Source organism: Ascaphus truei, chromosome 1 (assembly GCF_040206685.1).
Source record: "Ascaphus truei isolate aAscTru1 chromosome 1, aAscTru1.hap1, whole genome shotgun sequence".
Lineage (NCBI taxonomy): Eukaryota > Metazoa > Chordata > Amphibia > Anura > Ascaphidae > Ascaphus > Ascaphus truei.
Window position 1 is genome coordinate 246,601,684 of NC_134483.1, and position 22,540 is coordinate 246,624,223.

Genomic DNA, 22,540 nt, shown 5'->3' on the forward strand with positions numbered 1-22,540 from the left:
TCTTCTTTGCTCATCAAAATGATTCTGCTCAATGGCTAACAAATTCCTGTGTTTCGTTTTCAAGGTCAACAAAAGTAACTACTTTTACTCCTTATTTCAAACGCCAATTGGATGTGTCCTTTTAATTGGGTTAAGTTTTGTGGTTAGTGATAGGCGAATGTGGGAAAAACATGTATCATTTTTTTATCTCGTTTGTGAAAACATTCCTACACTTATTTCAGTAACATTGAGTTTTCTATAAAAATAACAAAGAGCACTGTGTGAAAATAGTGCTTAGACAGCCATATCAGTAAATACACACACCTGCAAAATGAAATGTTTTTTTCCCACATACTTTTCTGTGTGTATTTGAAAGTCTGGTTAACTACCTGTCTGCATGAGTTTAAATACCTGTGTATCTATATATATATAAATATATCTCTCTCATAAAAATATATATATATATAAAGTGTATATTGTACTATATGTATAGTGTGTGTGTGTGTGTGTGTGTGTGTATATATGTATATGTATATGTATATGTATATATATATATATATATATATATATATATATATATATATATATAATGTATCTTTTTTTTTTTTTTTTTATATTGCAGGAGTACACACAACATATTGATGGCAGTAAGTAGGCCTTGTATGAAACCTATTTAAATGGTGATAAACATGAGTGAATTAAGTCATAAACATTTGTTTGCACCCAATAATGTTAGAGGCTCACACTTAGTATAGTTGTCAAACATTAGGCCTGTATTATTAAAATAGTGTGTTTTCACAAGGAAGCATGAAGTGTATGTTTTTTGTAAATACATCTATACCAGTTTAGATAGTACTATATATATACACACACACACACACACACACACAGTGTGTGTCTGTGTGTGTGTGTGTGTGCATATATCAATACATACTACATATATTTTAGTATAAATTCAGAGATGTTCTTGAAACAAGAACACATAAATGATTAAAGGACAACATTACAATGGCCACCAAAGGTAAGTAATATTTAACACAAAATCCTGCTGTACACGTACAAGAAAGATGTTTGCAGTTAAATAGGTGCTTTTATAATTGCATGAAAATAATATGCACATGCAATGATTACATCAATTAACACACCCAAATGCAATGTTTTGCTGGAAAGTCAATGGCAGCTTCTCTAAACTTAGCAACTGGCTCCTGGTGGAGCATTACTGAACAGACGATTAATACATCAATATTTATAACACTATTCATTAATTAGGAGTGTTAACATTTCCAAAAATTCACGTGTACAAGAACATACTTGAAAGTTTGGAAACAACACAGTCTTCAGCATACATACAATAGTAATTAGATAATCTGAAGTCAACAAAACAAGGCCAAAGACATATTTTGTGAATTTTAAAATTTATTTTTTTTGTTCTTTTTGCGAGCGAGTAACAGGCCTGCTTGTTGTCTCTTGAATTTTCCTTTTTCTTTTGCCACCAACTTTAGGTACAACAGAGCCACTTTGAGTGGCCTCTGGCACTTCACGGGCAGGGCTTGTGGCCAGTGACTCACCTACAGGGCTTTTGGGCAGTGACTCACCTACAGGGCTTTTGGGTAGTGACTGTTCACCTACAGGGCTTGTGGCCAGTGACTCACCTACAGGGCTTGTGGCCAGTGACTCACCTACAGGGCTTTTGGGCAGTGATTCACCTACAGGGCTTTTGGCCAGCGATTCACCTACAGGGCTTTTATGCAGTGACTCACCTACAGGGCTTTTGGGTAGTGACTGTTCACGGACAGGGCTTGTGCCCACTGACACATGTGAGCAAGTTGGTAGACACTGCACAAGTGATGGTTGGTCTGTTTCATGTGTGTCTTTTGTTGTTTTTGACCAAAAACTGGTCAGTAGTAACTGCTTGTGTTTTCTTTTTGTGGCCTCCTTTGTAGGTGTCAGCTGCTGAATTTGTACAGATGGCAGCGGTAGGATGTCGTCAGGAACCTGCACAGCAATTTCTGCTACTTGACTGGTAACATTTGGGCCTGGTGAATGAATATCAGAAGCATGTGGTGAAAACTGACCTGCATGAACAGATCCTGCCTGTGAGCTGTTGAATTGTGGTACATTAGTCATTCTCCAGTAATTAGCTTGTGTTTGCTGAACAACTAATGCTTCGAATGAGGTGTTGATTTTTTGCAACTGTTTAGGCACTTCAATGAAGACTCTGTGGAGATGTGCCAATTGTGAAACTGTTTCTTCCTGCAGTGCAATCATCCTTTCCAGCACTGTCATCAGGTCAGAATGGCGACGATTTTCTGCTTCCACAATTTTTCCCTCAGAAGCTACAATTGCATCATATGTGGTATTTGCTGGACGTTTTGGCGGTAAAACAGTTTCAATTGGAACCTCTTCATGGTCACTTGCTTGTATTTGTGTGTCTATGGCGGCGGCGGCATCATCATCATCATCATCATCAAAATCCTCTTCATCATGTTCTACAAATAAATGTACACATTATTAAATGGCATGTTAATCTCTGCTGTGTTACTATGTAATTGTACTGTGTCATAAGTAACAACTAACATGTTTCCATACATTTTATAACCTCACATTAAAAACTACCTTGACTTAAGAATAATGTTTGGACTCAGTATGAAATATGAGTGAATGAAAACTTGCTGTAAACTCACAACTCCTACATGATAGTTAACATCACTAACACAATACAAGTTGCCTTACACTTCATTTTCACTGACACTAAGTAATCCTATTTAAAGAAGATGTGCAAAACAAATAATGAACATGACAACATAACATATAGAAGAGCACATATTATATGGCCACCAACTGATACACTCACCTTCTAGGTGTGTTGAGCTGGCTGACCCAGGTGAAGACACTTGTTCAGTCTCAGGTGACACATGTCCTTCAGGGGCAACTATATATAACAATAACATAAGTTTTACATTTACATGTGTAAATATTGAACAAACAGTTATTGTATGTTCTGTATTTTTGAGTACCTAACAGCATCATTTCCTTAACCCAAAATGTGTGTGTGAAAGTGAACATAAATAGTTGTAATAACAATGTGCATGCCTGTGTACTTAGAACTTTTGAGTTCCCTAACATAAAACATACTATGTTCCTGCAGTAATGCGTGAGGATAAATAGATAAAATTTGTACATAAAAATCATATGTTGTGTAGTGATATCAGTATCATTATGTACATAACTATCATGAGATGACCATTCACAATGGTTATCATGAAGGTGGTCATATTGCAAAAAGTGTTGTTTTTGGTAGAGGATATGTGTGGTACATTAATATAAGATGTGGCACACCTGAATGTGGCTGTGACTCAACAAGACAACACATGCAGTGTGTGATAATGTGTCGTTGATAGTAGTTCAACTATAGATATGAGTGAACTAATGTGTGACGTACGCTTTGATAAGTAATGAGTTGTTGGGGCATTTAGTAGCTAAAGTGAAGCTTTCAAATGAGTGTGATTAACTTCAGTTGTGCTAGTCAGGTTGTAAGAACGGTATTCCCTTCCCCAAAAAGCCTAATCCGCCACACCTTTCAATTACTTGAAACAGGTGAAAATGGTGTGAACTAAGTTGACCCTAAAATGAGGCTGTAATTAGTGTGTGTGCTGAACCCCACCCCCTCTGTTGAAGTGTATGCTGTGATGAGATATTAATTGCAGCTGCTTTAACACAATGGTAGATGAGCTAAATAGTCGTGTGCAGTTTTTAAGTTATGAAAACAATGACATAAAATATGATACGTGTGCCTCATTATGCTGTCTGTATATGACTTAAAGCAAAAATGGACCTTTTCATAAACAACTATAGATGTGTTAGTGCAAGTGATGTTTGTAGGCCGTTGCATGCAATATATTTGATGCATGCTTAAAATAGGCAGTAATGTCATGTTTGTCGGAGTAAAATAAATAAAATACACAATAATATTATACATATTTATGTTCTGTACCTGTAGCTAGTAATAATTTCTCATTAACATGTGTTACACATGTGTACTACCCTGTTGTTCCCCATCTTCGCCCACCATCAATTGCTTCCACTGCAGCAATGCATTTTGGGAATTCACATGTAAATGAGCACGCAATGGCACGTGCTATATTAGTTACTGCTTTTAGTAGGACTACAACATATATGTCTATTTTGAGATATATATATATACAGAATCAGACATATACATATATAGATGCAGGTATGCTTATATTGTGAAGACAGTATAAAAAGCAGTGTAACTATGCAAAATAACTGTAAGCAACGACACGCCTAGTACAGTAATATTTCTCACCTGGTGGAAATTGTGAGGGGTAAATTCCTATATCACGGTCACCAGGTAAGCCTTCCACGACGACGGGAAGTAATTTTGCCCGAAGCAGCTCCTCCAATGGACTTAATATGAGACGTTGTGGTGTGGGCCCACCTCCAGTGCCAGTAGCATGCACGCGTTGGTGTTGTATTTTCTTTTTCAATTTGGACCTAATATCATCAAATCTCTTGTGACAATTCCGCTTGTCCCTCACATGATTCCCACACGCATTGACACCAATGACTATTGTGTCCCACATTTCTTTTCTGCTTGCTGAACTTGTCCGCCCTTGAAAAACATATAAAATATATGAGGTAAATGAATAATAATAGAAGCACCAGTTTCCTACACTGCTAGCTGTTCCAAGAGATAGCAAACATGCTGTTTTATGTGTAATATGTGAAGCACATGAGCATTCACTACTAAACCTATACATGTAAGCAAGGTTGCATTCATATTGTATGCAGTTATGGCAAATTGACCGCCTGTGTTTAGTTGTCCTTGTAAGGCATGATAAAAAGCTGTGTTTCCAGACTAATTAACATAGAAAGATATTCTGAACCCATATTTGCATATGAACAAAACTCAGATGACCTAGGATCACATGTATTTGAATAATAAATGTAAAGGTACACTTACCTAGTAAATGTCCATATATACTGTCATAGTGCTCCAGAATGCCAGTGACAAGAGCTGTATTTTCCTGGTCATTGAAGCGAGGATTACGTGGCTTCTCCACACGTTTCTTCCGAGCAGGTTTAGGGTCAGAGCTTGGCTGGTGCTGACTGGACTCTCCTTCTTCCAATGGAAGAGCCTCCAAAAGCTGCCCACCAGCAAGCACGCCACCACCAGACACCCCATCAGCAACTGCGCCACCAGCAGCACTCACAGCACCAGCACTCCCACTCCTAGCACCAGCACTCCCACTCCTAGCACCAGCACTCCCACTCCTAGCACCAGCACTCCCACTCCTAGCACCAGCACTCCCACTCCCAGCAACAGCACTCCCACTCCCAGCAACAGCACTCCCACTCACAGCAACAGCACTCCCAGCAACAGCACTCCCACTCCCAGCAACAGCACTCCCACTCCCAGCACCAGCACTCCCACTCCCAGCAACACCACTCGGTGCACCAGCAACATCACTCCCCTGAACAGTACGTTCACTCCGACGCGTACTCGCACGAGTAGCACTCCCACTCCCACCAGCATCACTCTTCCCACGCTTTGCGGGCATACTTCCAGCACTCACAAAAAACAGACAACTAATGTACAGCCAATCACACGAAACACTTCCACATATAAAACAAGACAAAGATGTAAACAAAACAACAATGGACAAAGCTCACCCAATACACAACAAGTCTCTCCGTCAATATGCAAATGTTCAATCAGCCAGCTCTGTGCGTCTCTCTCTCTCTCACTCCCAACAACACAGAGAATGATTAGCAGTACACGTTGCCTTTAAATATGGCGCGCAATCCAATACATGCTTGTTTCGCCTGATTCAGCAAGATTTGTGATTGGGCAACCTATCAGCACCCCGCCACGCACGCCGATACACCTGTGTGTGATCGGCTAATCATCGTGAGAGTGGGCGGATTTGTTTTCGGGTTGATTTTGAATGTATTCGGCACTTACTGCATACGGAGAGGAAAAATCGCCATTAACATGACTATTTGCAGATTTCACTTAATCGACGCTTACTGCATGAGGCCCATGGTGTTTCATATGTAACACCAAATAGACACTTTGGTGTGTTGCTTACGTTAATGAAGATGTCATGTCAATGTTTGCAATTTATATATTGTTCCATTTTTTATAGGTATATGTCCTCTATGACTGATCATGGTATGTACAGTATATGAAATGACATCTGTCATAACATGTGGCTACCTCTATATACTGTACGTATAATTATAGGATGTATAAACCAACATAGTTGTCAACTTCAAATCTTACATACAGTACATCTAGTTTCTGTATCATGTACATGCGTTTAGCTACTATTGAGCTTTCATGTGCATTTTATTTGAAAATGATTAGTGACATGACATTACATTTAATATATGTTCCCTTACAATTCCCATTAATCTAATATAGGGGTGGGTGGAGAGAAGGGGATAAATGCTGCTAGTTTTTTCCATAGGGGTGGTGATTAATGACGGATGCACATGAGTGATCATAACACTCCATGCATAAATGCCTGTAATCACACCAATTCTTTGTACATCTTATATGTTGCAATGTATGTGATTAGTAATGGTATCAATTATTTGTAAAGATTAGTTTTACATTGTCACATGTGTATGTATAAGTCACACATGTGTGTTGATGTGACCTACATGTAAAAAGTATCAAACTGTTAACACAAAGCTAAATATTTCACTAATTTATTAGTAATTTTGCATAATTCATTTCACACAATGACAATGTTGTTAATATAGTTGGAATGTCATTCACGTCAGTTCATCATTATTATGATGATCATTTACAAGTATTCTCAACATATGAACGTCAATCACGTGCACATTTGCATACGCACACTTTTCAAGACAACTGTTTGTGTCTGTATCAATTTGTGTATGATGCATGTATAACACCGTCAAATGATACCATCAGGGTTATTATGATAGCTTATATTATCATATTCACTTTACTATGTATGTGTTGAACGTTTAATAAACACAGTAAAATATAGTTAGTTTGGTAGATTAAATATACACAGAAACTTACATGTTTACATGATCTGTACCTAATATTCATAACATCATGCATTATAGTTGAGCACTACATCTTGGCATTACAATTATTTGCCACACTCAAAAACAATTTTAACAACATCCCCATGTAACATGAGAATTTTTACATGAAATGGCTACTTGGTTTTAAGTCTCCTTTACATAATTTCTACAGTCATACGTTCCATTATACAATATACTACACTAATGTGTTAGCAGAGTGGCAATGGTTGTTATATATTACACAGAGCATGGCATATAATGTTAGTACAAAAGAAAGAATACACATTAAATTTACAAACTGCACTGTTTAGCAACATCATTATGTTAATTAAGTGGTTATGAAATATAGGCATAACCGGATCACATTTTGTATTGTTTGTTAATATGCGCTGCATGCATTATAATAATTGTTGCATATGTAGTATATTAGTCGGTCGCTCCTCCTCACAATCATCTCATATAACGTTGGACTCTTCTGAAATCATACATTGATCCCATTGATTCTTCCCCGACATCTCTGAAATACAGCAAACAGATGATGGTCACAGATGGCACCTTTATATATGTGTAGCCGTGACAACGCGTTACACATCTCTATATGATTGTGTATATCCACGCGTTATTCACTTATATGTCAGACGTGCAAGATTACAAGTACACATCATTATGTATCCTTTTGTTAATTGCGTAGCAGCCATAACTATGGATATGATCTTTCCGTTGGCAGTATACATAATAATGTGCGCGCACATCTTAATTTGCGCACGCACTTCCCGATTGGGTCGACTAAGTGTTAGCGCATGCGCTAAACAATGTGTACGTTGTGCGTTCAATACATGTTGTTACTAGCATTAAGCATATTATATTTCTTTCAAATCCAATGAACGCGAAATTACATTCGTTCTAAACACGTACTTCTATAATCTTTTTAAACGGACGTGTGTGGACGGAAACAACGGTCGATCACCCAATGATCGAATACAATACGTGTGACGTCATGCTAAGGCAGAGTGAAGTGCACGCAAACACTCCTCCCACTGAATTAACATTGGGCTACCGCACTGTTAACGCCCACCAACACAGACGCACGCGCATGACACAGTGCAGTGACCGTAACAATAAGAAACGGACACAGCCAATAGGCTTTGACGCGCGCACGTCGGTTGGGGGCGGGGCTTACACCCGTAATCCTTTTTAAGGACGCCTTGGCACATGACAAGTGTCCCACGTCATATGTGGCCGACCCTCTTTTGTTAGATGTTGCATGAAAAAAAAAATAGGTGTGTGTTAAAGTTATGGTAACATGTTGCAATGATCTTTTTTAAGAGATAGGAAACTAGGTATATTTATTCCGTTACCAATGTGTAGTAATGTTTCTGGTTGTAGTATATTGTAATAGGAAACAATGTGTTTGTGAACGCTACATGTTATGCTGTCTGCAATGTTACGCTGTATCCACGCATTTAGCGTAAACATAGTGAATAGAAAAATTTTTAAACTTTTAACGGTGAGTCAACGCATAACAATTATTATATTTACCATTCTTGTAGAAGTAACACTTCGTTAGGCTGCAACTGGTCGCTCCAGAAAGACAATGCATTTTCATGCATGGTTGACGCAACCGTTGAATCCTGTAGGACACACATCTCCATGAGGCACTCATTGGAATCGCCACTGCCTTCTTCAAACAATACGTCCGGAGGTACGTACAGTTCTTGGTTTTGCCATTCTAATGTGTTTTCACCAAAAAGGTTTGGAAAAACATCATTGTAGTTATGTTCAACTTGCATCTGTGCTTCAGGAATGGAGGGTGCAGATATTGCAGCAGGTATCGATTCAGACGGAACAGTAGTAGCGGATCCATTGCTACTGCACCGACACACTTTATTCGAGCAAATACCCGGTATGTACCTGGCAGATACCTGGAATGCGCCGCTCCTCACCTCTGACAAGCCCCGTTGCATTTGCCTTCCCAGCCTGGGTTCATGCCTGGCTGACGGGCGGCTGATCTGTTAAATGATAATGATTAGGATTTAATAGGCTGCAATGCTTCGCGTGTCTACCAGATGGCATAAATTCATGAATTGTAATGCAGTATATATATATATGTACTGTGCAGTATTGCAGCCAGCGGGAATAAAATGCTTCAATCCCTGCCGGAAAATAACTCAATGCACTCGGGCAGAAAACAGTCACAAACTTCAATACACCCGGGTATACCCGAATTCGTGGGACTAGCCGAGCTCGAATAAAGTGTGTCGCCAGTGTATTGGTATTAGGAATAAATATGCTATTTATCAGAAGATATGTGCCATGTTCCATGGTAATTTTAAATTGTGGTGCAATCTGCCAAAATCCATACCTTTCATGTAGGTTATCCTGGACACGTTCAAAACATTCATTTGTTGATAAAGTGAATCGTACAGATGATTTACAATTTCCAGCGCGGCACGGGTCTTGGTAATATGGATATTTACTTCTGATGAAGTCATTGATCTGCCCCACGTTGGCTTTGTGTTGTTCAGTTGATATGATGGCCTCTGCGATCATTATTTTATAAGATTTATGCGGATGGGTGTTCAATGTTCTATTCTGTGCCATTGCTGCGTCTCTGTGTGTGAATCTTGAGTTGTAGGGTTTTTCTTCTGAATGTGAAAGTATTTAAATGTTATCTTTTGTGGCTTTTTTGTCAAGGTCAGACTTCAAGTTCCATGTTTCACTCCTTTTTTAAACCACCTATTTAAATGTGTAGAAAAAATTGGCACACATTTTTTGGTTAAGATTGCCTTTTCACTGTGAAAGTTACATTTTTTTTTAACGTAATCTACATTCTCAAAAGAAGTTTAGGATTTTAATTAAAAAACAATGTGGATGAGAAATGCTACAGTGTTTTTCTCTGTCTTTTTTTCAACATTTCACTGTGTGTATCTTTATGTCTGGTTAACTCCCTGTCTGTCTCACACAGTTTGCCTATGTGTGTATATCTATCTATATATATATATATATATATATATACAGTGCTTGACAAATCACCCAAAAATCTACTCGCCGAACCAAAAAATCTACTCGCCACCTAATCCCGCCCCTAGTCCCGCCCCCAACCCCGCCCTTAGTCCCGCCCCGCTTTTAAAAAAATACATAAATAAAATAAATTGAGTAAATTCCTAGTAAGAACATTCGTTTTTGACATAAGTTTATTTATTGTATTACATTATACTACAATTAGTCCTTGTTACGTGTGTGTGTGTGTGTGTGTGTGTGTGTGTGTGTGTGTGTGTCGGATCTAGAAAAAAAAGCCAGATGTGAATGACTAGTTTCCTGAACCCCTTAACCAGTGTCTGGACGCCTCGCTTCACAATATCTAAAGCAGCAATCCCGCCTGGGATCTTACCTGATCCGCAGTCCCTCAATGTCCAGATACCTTAATTCCCGCAATGTTATACATTGGAGGGGAGGCGTTCCCTACCTATCTTCTGGGTTAGGGGGCGTTCCGATGTTTCCTGTGTGAAGCTTGAGTCAGATCTGGAAGAAAGCAGTTTGTTATTTCGGTGTAGTATAGGGCTGTTAAGATATATAGGGTAAATAAGAGATCCATGTCCAGAGTGTGAGACAGAGAGAGTGTGGGTGAGAGACAGAGAGTGAGAGAGAGACAGAGAGACAGGTGAGAGACAGGGGAGAGACAGAGAGAGACAGAGGGGAGAGAGAGAGAGAGAGAGAGGGGAGAGAGACATAGAGGGAAGAGAGACAGAGAGGGGAGAGCGACAGAGAGGGGAGAGCGACAGAGAGGGGAGAGCGACAGAGAGGGGAGAGCGACAGAGAGGGGAGAGCGACAGAGAGGGGGGGAGGAGAGACAAAGAGAGGGGGGAGAGACAGAGAGGGGGGGAGAGACAGAGAGAGGGGGAGAGACAGAGAGGGGGGTTAGAGACAGAGAAGGGGGGGAGAGACAGAGAAAGGGGGGAGAGACAGAGAAAGGGGGGAGAGACAGAGAAAGGGGGGAGAGACAGGGAAAGGGGGGAGAGACAGAGAAGGGGGGAGAGAGAGAGAGAGGGGGAGAGACAGAGAGAGAGGGGGAGAGACAGAGAGAGAGGGGGAGAGACAGAGAGAGGGGAGAGCGACAGAGAGGGGGGGAGGAGAGACAAAGAGAGGGGGGAGAGACAGAGAGGGGGGTGAGAGACAGAGAGAGGGGGAGAGACAGAGAGGGGGGAGAGACAGAGAAGGGGGGGAGAGACAGAGAAAGGGGGGAGAGACAGAGAAAGGGGGGAGAGACAGGGAAAGGGGGGAGAGACAGAGAAGGGGGAGAGACAGAGAGAGAGGGGGAGAGACAGAGAGAGAGGGGGAGAGACAGAGAGAGAGGGGGAGAGACAGAGAAGGGGGGGAGAGACAGAGAAGGGGAGAGAGACAGAGAAGGGGGGAGAGACAGAGAGAGGGGAGGAGACAGAGAGAGGGGAGGAGACAGAGAGAGGGGGGAGAGACAGAGAGAGAGAGAGACAGGGGAGAGACAGAGAGAGACAGAGGGGAGAGAGACAGAGAGGGGAGAGCGACAGAGAGGGGAGAGCGACAGAGAGGAGGGGAGGAGAGACAGAGAGGGGGGAGAGACAGAGAGGGGGGGGAGAGACAGAGAGAGAGGGGGAGAGACAGAGAAGGGGGGGAGAGACAGAGAAGGGGGGGAGAGACAGAGAACGGGAGAGAGACAGAGAAGGGGGGAGAGACAGAGAGGGGGGAGAGACAGAGAGGGGGGAGACAGAGAGAGGGGGGGAGACAGAGAGAGGGGGAGAGACAGAGAGAGGGGGAGAGACAGAGAAGGGGGGAGAGACAGAGAAAGGGGGGAGAGACAGAGAAGTGGGGGAGAGACAGAGAGAGAGGGGGAGAGACAGAGAGAGAGGGGGAGAGACAGAGAACGGGAGAGAGACAGAGAAGGGGGGAGAGACAGAGAGAGGGGAGGAGACAGCGAGAGGGGAGGAGAGACAGAGAGAGGGGGGAGAGACAGAGAGAGGGGGGAGAGACAGAGAGGGGGGAGAGACAGAGAGGGGGGGAGAGACAGAGAAGGGGGGGAGATACAGAGAGAGAGGGGGAGAGACAGAGAGGGGGGAGAGACGGGGGGTAACTGATTGACTGGGGGGGTGGGATAACTGATTGACTGGGGGGTGGGATAACTGACTGGGTGGGGGGTGGGATAACTGACATATGACTGACTGGGTGGGGGGTGGGATGACTGACTGGGTGATTGCGTGGGGGGGTGGGATGGGTGACTGGGTGGGGGGGTGGGATGGGTGACTGGGTGGGGTGGGTGACTGGGTGGTTACCTCTGGTGTCCTGCACACACACATTCTCTCTCTCATACACACACACACACACACACACTCAATCTCTCTCCCATATACACACAAACACTCAATCTCTCTCACACACACACACACACACACACACACACACACACACACACACACACACACACACACACACACACACACACACACACACACACACACACACACACACACACACACACACACACACACACACACACACACACACACACACACACACACACACACAATCTCTCTCTCCCATATACACACACACAAACAAACACTCAATCTCTGTCTCGTACACACACAAACACTCAATCTCACTCTCATACCCACCCACACACACACACACGGGAAGGGACGTGCGCGGAGGGGAGAGAGGAGAAACACCCTGCTACTTCCTGCAGACCCGCGCGGGCAGCGGTAGCACCGGAGGGAGGGAGGGGGGGGAGAGAAAAGCCCCGGCTACTGCAACATCTTCAGTCCCGCGCGGGCAGCGGTAGCACCGGAGGGAGGGGGGGGGAGAGAGAAAAGCCCCGGCTACTGCAACATCTTCAGTCCCGCGCGGGCAGCGGTAGCACCGGAGGGAGGGAGGGGGGGGGGAGAGAAAAGCCCCGGCTACTGCAACATCTTCAGTCCCACGCAGGCAGCGGTAGCACCGGAGGGAGGGGGGGGAGAGAAAAGCCCCGGCTACTGCAACATCTTCAGTCCCGCGCGGGCAGCGGTAGCACCGGAGGAGGGGGGGGGAGAGAGAAAAGCCCGGCTACTGCAACATCTTCAGACCCGCGCGGGCAGCGGTAGCACCGGAGGGAGGGGGGGGAGAGAGAAAAGCCCCGGCTACTGCACATCTTCAGACCCGCGGCGGGCAGCGGTAGCACCGGAGGGAGGGGGGGGGAGAGAGAAAAGCCCGGCTACTGCAACATCTTCAGACCCGCGCGGGCAGCGGTAGCACCGGAGGGAGGGGGGGGGAGAGAGAAAAGCCCCGGCTACTGCAACATCTTCAGACCCGCGCGGGCAGCGGTAGCACCGGAGGGAGGGGGGGGGGAGAGAGAAAAGCCCCGGCTACTGCAACATCTTCAGTCCCGCGCGGGCAGCGGTAGCACCAGAGGGAGGGAGGGAGGGGGGGGGGGTTTGAGAGAAAAGCCCCGGCTACGGCAACATCTTCATTCCCGCGCGGGCAGCGGTAGCACCGGAGGGAGGGGGGGGGGGAGAGAAGCACCCCGGCCTATTAGAGTATGTTAGGTCCCGTGCGGGCAGCGGGAGCGCCGGAGAGAGGGGGAAAGATGTACCAGTGTATATATAAATATTTAAAGTTTATTAAATTCCCCCCACCTCAAGCATCTGTACAAACTCCTCCATGGCCGGATCAGTGCAGGTCTTTTAAGGAGATGACACAATTATACAAGAGGATACTATGGAGGAGGAGGAGACACGCACGAGGAGACACGCACGCACGCACTCCCCCCCCCCCCCATTACTTACCCATGCAGAAAGGGCGGTTTGAAGTCCTGGCAACTCCATCCCGCGTCACAGCCAATCAGCTCTGATTTTTTTTTTTTCCGATTTTTTTTTTTTTCTTCGAGCAGGGGATTTTTTTTTAGAGAGCAGGGGAAAGGTTACTGGCCACGAGCCAATATCCGATCGCAGCTGGCGAGTTGGCGACCGGGTTTGTCGAGCACTGTATATATATATATATATATATACAGTGCTCGACAAACCCGGTCGCCAACTCGCCAGCTGCGATCGGATATTGGCTCGTGGCCAGTAACCTTTCCCCTGCTCTCTAAAAAAAAATCCCCTGCTCGAAGAAAAAAAAAAAAATCGGAAAAAATATATATTGTAAAATATACATATGTATATGTCTCAAAAACCAACAATGAAATATATATGTGTGTGTGTGTGTGTGTGTGTGTGTGTGTGTGTGTGTGTGTGTGTGTGTGTGTGTGTGTGTGTGTGTGTGTGTGTGTGTGTGTGTGTGTGTGTGTGTGTGTGTGTGTGTGTGTGTGTGTGTGTGTGTATGTTAAGGTATTTAAGGCCTTATATGTAAACAGGGATTGTTATATTGGTCAGACTTATTTAAAGGTTTAAACATTACAGGGTAAGTATGTTTGAGGGCATATTAGAGTCAGCTGTGTCCAATTTGGAGTTAACATCAAACAAGGCCTTTTGGGAGTTTACAAGGCCTGTAGTGTTACAACCTATAATATATCTATTTAATCCAGTTCTACACTGAACATATTGATGGCAGTAAGTAGGCCTTGTATCAAACCTATTTAAATGCTGATCAAGGTGAGTTAATTAAGTGCTTCATAATAATAGGCCCATATTGTTAAAGGGTCAGATCATGTATATTTCATTAACATAAGGCCTGTTTTATTTCAATACTGTGTTTTCACAAGGAAGCATCATATATATGTTTTGATAAAAAACCTCTAGACAAATTTACATGTTTAAAACATTAATATATATATATATATATATATATATATATATATATATATATATATATATATATATATATATATTTATTTATATTTTAGTTATACACTGTGTATGTACATATATCCATAGATACTACATATATATTACTACACATTCACAGATATTTTATTGAAACCAGTACTCATACATGATGAAAGGCCAACATTAAGAAGCTTCAAGGAAGGTGAAGGTAAGTAATATTTGACAGTTCATCCTGCACAAAATTGAAATGTAGAATGTTAGCAGTTAAATATATATTTATTTTAACTTGCATGTGAATACTATTAACATGCAATGATTACCTAAATTACCTACCAAACACACCCAAATACAATCTTTTGCAGCTAAGTAAATGTCAGCTTCTCAAAACATTGCAAGTGTGTAATGTTGGACCCTTACTGAACAGATGATTAATACATAAATATTAATTACATTATGCAATCATTCTGACTGTGAACATTTCCAAACCTTCACGTGTACCAGGACATACTTGAATGTTTGGAAACAACAGGTCTTGATCATACATACAATATTCATTAGATAATCTCAAGTCAACAAAACAAGGCCAAATACAGATTTAATTAATTATAACATTTTTTTTTTTCCTTTTGAGACCGAGTCACAGGCCTGCTTGTTGTCTGACGGTTTTTTTTTTCCGTTTGGCTACAACTTTAAGCAAAACAGAGCCAGTTTGACTGGCCTGTGGCACTTCACGGGCAGGACTTGTGGCCTGTGACACTTCACGGGCAGGACTTGTGGCCTGTGACACTTGTGAACAAGTTGATACACAGTGCAGAACTGATGCTTGCTCCGTTTCATGTTTGTGTTTTTTAGTTTGTTTCCAAAAACTGGTCAGTAGTAACTGCTTGTGCATTTTTCTTTTTGGTGCCTCCTTTGTACTGTAGGTGTCAGCTCCAGACTTTCTACAGATGGCAGCGGTTGGATGTTGAGAGGAACATGCACAGAACTTTCAGCTACTGTACCGGTAACATCCCGACCTGGGGAATGAAGATCAGATGCATGGGGTGAAAAAGTAGCAGCATCTAAAGATCCTTCCTCTGATGGGTTAAAGTTGAAATGATGTGCTGTTGTAGTCATTCTCAAGTGATTAGCTTGGGTTAGCTGAACAACTACTGCTTCTAATGTCGTGTTTAATTTTTGTATCTATTTAGGAAATTCAATGAAGACTCTGTGGAGATGTGACAATTGTGATATTGTTTCTTCCTGCAGTGATATCATCCTTTCATGCACTGACATCAGATCTGAATGGCGATGATTTTCTGCTTCAACAATTTTTTCTTCAGAAGCTGCTATTGCTGCGTATGTGTTACTTGCTGGAGGAATGGCCTGTGTTACTCTTTGAATAGGAACCTCTTCATGGTCACTTGATAGCATTTCTGTGTCTTTGGCATCATCATGTTCTAAAAATAAATGAACACATGATGAAATGGCATGCTAATGTCTGCTGTTTTACTATGTAATTATACACTGTGATAACAAGTAACACCTAACATGTTTCCATACGTTTTATGACGTCACATTAAAATGTACCTTGACTTAAGAATTATGTTTCGACTCAGTGTGAAATAAGAATGAATGAAAGGTTGTCCAAACCTCACAACTCCTACATGATACTTTACATCACAAACACAATACATGTTCTCTTAAAACACTTAATTTTCAATGACACTAACTGATCCAATTTAAATAACATGTCAAAAACAATTAATTAACATGACAACATAACATATATAAATGAACATATTATATCCTGCACCTCATACACTCATCTTCCAGGTGCGATGAGCTGCATGACCCCGGTGAAGACACTTGTTCAGTCTCAGGTGACACATGTCCTCCAGGAGCAACTATATACAACAATAACATCAGTTGTTAATGGACATGTGTACATAATGAACATTGAGTTAGTGTATCTTGAGTATTTATGGCTAACTAACAGCATCACGTCATGATTTGAAAATGTGTGTGGTAAACTGAACATTATTCGTTCTAATAACAATGTACATGCCAGTGTACTTTGGACTTTTTAGTTCACTAACATACAACATACAATGTTTATGCAGTAATGCGTTAGCAAATTATTATGAATATTGGACATACCCTGCATATGTTGTACAGTAATATCACAATAATAATGTACATCACTATCATGAGATCAATGTTGACAATGCTTATCATTAAGTAGGTAATATTGGAAAAGTTATTGTTTTTGTTATAGGATATGTGTGCTACATTAATAGAAGCTGTTGCAGGCGTGAATGTGGCTGCCACTCAACAACAGAAGACATGCAGTGTGTCGCTCACAGATGCTACTGGTGTCATAATGTGGTGTTGATATAAGTTGAACAATAGATCTGAGTGAACGAATGTGTAACGTATGGTTTGATACATAATGGTTTGGTGGGTGAATTTGTACATTGTTACCATTTCAAATGAGTGTGATTAACTTCTGTTTAGCTTGTCAGGTTTGAAGAACTAGTCCCTCCCCCAAAAACTAAAATCACCCTGACCTTTCAATTAATTCAAGCAGCAGAAAATGGTGTCAACAAAGTTGACCGTAACATGACCCTGTTATTTGGCTGTGTGCACAGCCCCACCCCCTGAGTTCACGTGTATGCTGTGATGACATATTAATTGCAGCTGCTTGAACACAATGGTAGATCAGCTAAATAGTAGTCTGAAGTGTGCTACCTATGAACACAATAACATAACATATGCAACGTGTGCCTCATTATGCTCTCTGTATATGACATGAAGCAAAAAAGGACCTTTTTCTAAACAAAAGCAAATGTGTTAGTGCAAGAGATGTTTGTTGGCCGTTGCATGCAATATCTTCGATGCATGATTTGAAGAGGCAGTAATGTCGTGTTTGTAGGTGTTAAATAAATTAAATATAAATTACTATTTTATATATGTATGTACTGCAACAGTACATATTAATGTTTGCTCATTTGCATGTCTTAGACATGTGTGCAACTCTGTTCCCCATATTCTGCCAGCATAAATTGCTTCCACTGCAGCAAAGAATTGTGGGAGATGACATGCAAATGAGCACGCAGTGCCACGTTATATATTATTTAGTGATTGTAGTAGGACAACGAAATACAAATATATATTGATAGATAGATATATATAGAGATAGAGACATATATACATATATAGATGTAGGTATGGTTCTATTAGGAAGAAAGTATAAATAGCAGCGGAAATATAGAAAATAACTGTAACCTACGACACGCCTAGTACAGTAACACTTCTCACCTGGTGGAAATTCTGAAGAATAAATTCCAATATCTCTGTCACCGGCCAAACCCTCAACGACGACAGGAAGTAATTTTTCTCGAAGCTGCTCCTCCAATGGAGTTAAGATGAGACGTTGTGCTAGCGGGCCACCTCCAGTGCCAGAAGCATGCAAGCGTTGTTGTTGTATTTTTTTTTTTTTTTAATTTTGCCCTAATATCGTCAAATCTCTTGCGACAATTATTCCGGTCCCTGACACGATTCCCACATGCATTCACACCAAGTAGTATTTGTCTCCACTTTTCTGTTTTGGATGCTGAACTTGTCCGCGCTTGAAATATATAAAAAATATATGACGTTAATTCTTACTAATACAACTAACCATTTCCTACAATGCTAGCTGTTCCAAGAGATACCAAACATGCTTGTTTAGGTGTAATATGTGTAGCCCATGAGCATTCACTTGTAAACATAGACATGTAATGAAGCTTGCATTAATATTGTATGAAGTTTGCACAAATTGAACAATTGAGTGTTCTTGTCGTTGTAAAGCATGATTAAAATATGTGTTTACAACAAAAGTTAAATTGCTAGACATTATGGACCCATATTTGCATATTATGACACCTCACATGACCTACGATAACATGTATTTGAATAATGAATGCAAAGGTAGACTTACATACTAAATGGCCAAACAGACTGTCGTAGTGCTCCAGAATCTCAGTGACAAGAGCTGCGTTTTCGTTGTCATTGAAGCGAGGATTACGTGGCTGCTCCACACGTTTCTTCCCAGCACGTTTAGGCTCAGAGCTTGGCTGGTGCTGACTGGACTCTCCTTCTTCCAATGGAAGAGACTCCAAAAGCAGGCCACCAGCAAGCACGCTACCACCAGACACCCCATCAGCAACTGAGCCACCAGCAGCACTCACACTCACATCAACAGCACTCGCACTCCCAGCAACAGCACTCGCACTCCCAGCAACAGCACTCGCACTCCCAGCAACAGCACTCGCACTCCCAGTAACAGCACTCGCACTCCCAGCAACAGCACTTGCACTCCCAGCAACATCACTCCCATGAACAGTACGTTCACTCCGACGCGTACTAGCACGTCTAGCAGTACCACTCACACCAGCATCACTCTTCCCACGTTTTGCGGCCATACCTTTTGCACTCACAAATAACAGAAAAGAAATGTAAAGCCAATCACACTGAACACTTCCACATATAAAACAAGACAAAGATGTAAACAAAACAACAATGGACAAAGCTCTCACAATACACAACTCTCTCAGTCAATATGCAAATATTAAATCGCCCAGCTCTGTGCGTCTCTCTCTCTCTCACTCCCAACAACACAGAGAATGATTAACAGTACACGTTTCCTTTAAATATGCCGCGCAATCCAATACATGAGTGCTTCGCCTGATTCAGCAAGAAGTTTGATTGGCGAACCTAACAGCACCCCGCCACGCACGCCGATACACCTGTGTGTGATCAGCAAATCATCGTGAGAGTGGGCGGAAATGTTTTCGACTTGATTTTTAAGGGATTCTGCACTTACTGCATACGGAGAGGGAAAATCGCCAACATCATGGCAAATCGGTAAGCTTGGACATTGCACTTTTTCGCCGCTTACTGCATACAGCCCTTAGACAAGACAGGGCTAGACACAGCAGGCACACGCAAAGGCTACATTTGATTATGCTCAGCAATGAGACTGAGCACTGACTAGGTCTTTATACAGGAAGTGACTAACGACTTGGGAGGCAGAGCAGAGGCGTGGCCTCAGCGGAAGCTGGGATAGGTCCCTGCAGACAAAGGGCTCGTTAGTAGCTTGACACGCAGCTGGGGGTCATTGCACGACGTCACGCGGAGGAGGCGCGGCATGACCGAGGGGGCGGAACTACGCTCCGTGACACTCTGGACGAGGAGCGGGTGCGCGCATGCTCTGTAAGCAGAGCGAGGTTGCGCGCACCAGCGGGGGGAAGAGCAGAGGTCGCAGCAGCTGCAGATCTGGAAGTAAGAGAGGAGGGAACACACCGCAAGGGACATGTTCCCCGATTCCTCACAATATTGAATTTGGAGATGGAAATCCTATAATCCATAAAGAAAAAATCATTTTGACATTTTATAATCTGATTGGGGAATGTTAGACTTACACAGAGGCAGTTGTAAGGGACAGAAAATGACAGTTGACAAGTGAAGGTACACTGGCGACACACTTTATTCGAGCTCGGCTAGTCCCACGAATTCGGGTATACCCGGGTGTATTGAGGTTTGTGACTGTTTTCTGCCCGAGTGCATTGAGGTATTTTCCAGGCAGGGATTGAAGCATTTTATTCCCGCTGGCTGCAATACTGCACAGTATATATATATATACTGCATTACAATTCATGAATTTATGCCATCTGGTAGACACGCAAAGCATTGCAGCCTATTATATCCTAATCATTATCATTTAACAGATCAGCCGCCCGTCAGCCAGGCATGAACCCAGGCTGGGAAGGCAAACGCAACGGGGCTTGTCAGAGGTGAGGAGCGGCGCATTCCAGGTATCTGCCAGGTACATACTGGGTATTTGCTCGAATAAAGTGTGTCGGTGCAGTACAGTAGCTTTAAATTCTTCAGCTCTGTGAAGACCCTGTCTAGGCACACAGCGACCTCCCTGCAGTTGTGACAGACTCACAAATGACATACACATTCTATGTGAGGGACTAGGAGCTCGCACAGCCATTTTAATCAGTGGCAACTGTCTCTCTCTGTCAAACTGCTGTATTTTTAACTGCTGCAGCAGCTTCTGTGCTGGTATCCATAGAAACGCCCTTATGATTTGTGGCAGTGTTTACAAATAAAGAAACATCTTTAAGTGTGGATTTAAGTGCCTCAAATGGTGAAAGAGTTACAGATATATGCTGAATCAGATGAATAAAACCATCTGTGCTTGTTATACAATAACTACATGTCGCCCCTTTACCCCCACCCTAAGTAAGAGTAGGGGCCTCATACTATAAACAACGATAAGCCCCTTATCGCCAGCTTATCGCCAAAAAAGCCTACTGCTATTCAGTAAGCCCCGATAAACTGGTGATAAGAGCAAAAATTGCCGCTTTTTTTGCAGAGAAGCCACTTATTGCCAGCTTCTCAAACTCACTAAATTCTAGTAGCCCCGATCAGCTTATCGAGGCTAATCGCCACTCTAGAATGGAGATTTCCTCTCCCAATCGTCCCGCCACATAAAGTTAGCAAAAAGGTGGGGAGAAGCGGCGAGACGGCACTTAGAAAGAATAATGCATTTTTCCTGCATCGGGAGACTCCGGAGCTGATATCCATTAATATCACCACCGGAGACCTCCGGCATGAATTCCATGCATGAAAAATGCATTTACAGGCAACTTCATTACCTTAGCGTCTAACCGCTAAGGCAATGAAGGTTTAACCAACAGTGCCATGCTTATTGTGGGTAGTGGGGGTGGTTGAAGGTGATATTTGGCCCTTGGTGGGGGTTTAGACATTGTGGGGGGGTTACAGGTGGACTTAACCCATTCATTACCTTAGCAGTTATTACCGCTAAGGTAATGAATGGGGTTAACCCCTCCCGCTACCCACCCGGTAGGCCTAAACTTACATTTTTGGGGCTTCTACCCCCTTCACCCACCACCACTACCCACAATAAACCAAAATACACACAACAGCCCTACTACCCACCTCCTAGGCCCACAATGACCATAACAATATTTAATAAACACCAATAAACAACCCATCCCCTGTGCCCTCACATGACACTATTATTTATTTGTTTAGATACAGGATTAATACCACACGCCTGCAGTGGTCCCCAGGTGGTCCCCACGGGTTTCAGCAGGCCCCACAGTACATCCAGGGGGGTTCCCATGGGTGTCTGGGGGCCCTCGGGTGGTCTCCGTTGTCATCTGGGGGTCCACGGGTGGTCCCTGTCGGTCCCAGCTGTCCTGCAGTACCATTCCTGTATTTAAAAAAAATAAACATGGCCTACATTTCAATAAATACACCCCCCCCCACCAAACACATACATTATAATAATGTGCAAAATAACTATTGCCCATTATTAAACACAACATTTGCCAGCCAGCACATATAAAGTAAATACAACTGTTCTACTTACCACTGCCAACATGAAGACTGTCCTCGTCAGCATACTGCAGGTCCATGTCTTCCGTTGCCAGAAAGCATACATAATAAATACAATCTAATGGCCCCTAGCCCCTTAATCACCTTAGCGGTTAGAAACCGCTATAGTAATTAAGGGGTTAACCCACCCTCCCCCGCTACCCACCCGGGAGGCCTAACCACCCACCCCGGACCCAATATATATATATAATCATCCAATCAGATTGTGAGAACTATATCCCCAATCTGATTGGTTGTAGTAGACCATG

General features: G+C 42.7%; 1 protein-coding gene across 1 annotated transcript in view; it reads right to left on the minus strand.

Moving 5' to 3' along the window:
- The window catches only part of LOC142495116 (uncharacterized), a 31,329-nt gene extending 21,660 nt beyond the window's left edge, over positions 1-9,669 (minus strand). Inside the window, exons 1-4 of the mRNA XM_075600183.1 lie at positions 9,546-9,669; positions 4,307-4,612; positions 2,834-2,911; positions 1,686-2,468 (exon numbers count right to left, since the gene is read on the minus strand). Of these exons, the coding sequence (XP_075456298.1) occupies positions 1,686-2,468; positions 2,834-2,911; positions 4,307-4,612; positions 9,546-9,669 (1,291 nt within the window). The remainder of the gene's footprint in view (positions 1-1,685; positions 2,469-2,833; positions 2,912-4,306; positions 4,613-9,545) is intronic.
- Positions 9,670-22,540: the final 12,871 nt, after the last annotated feature.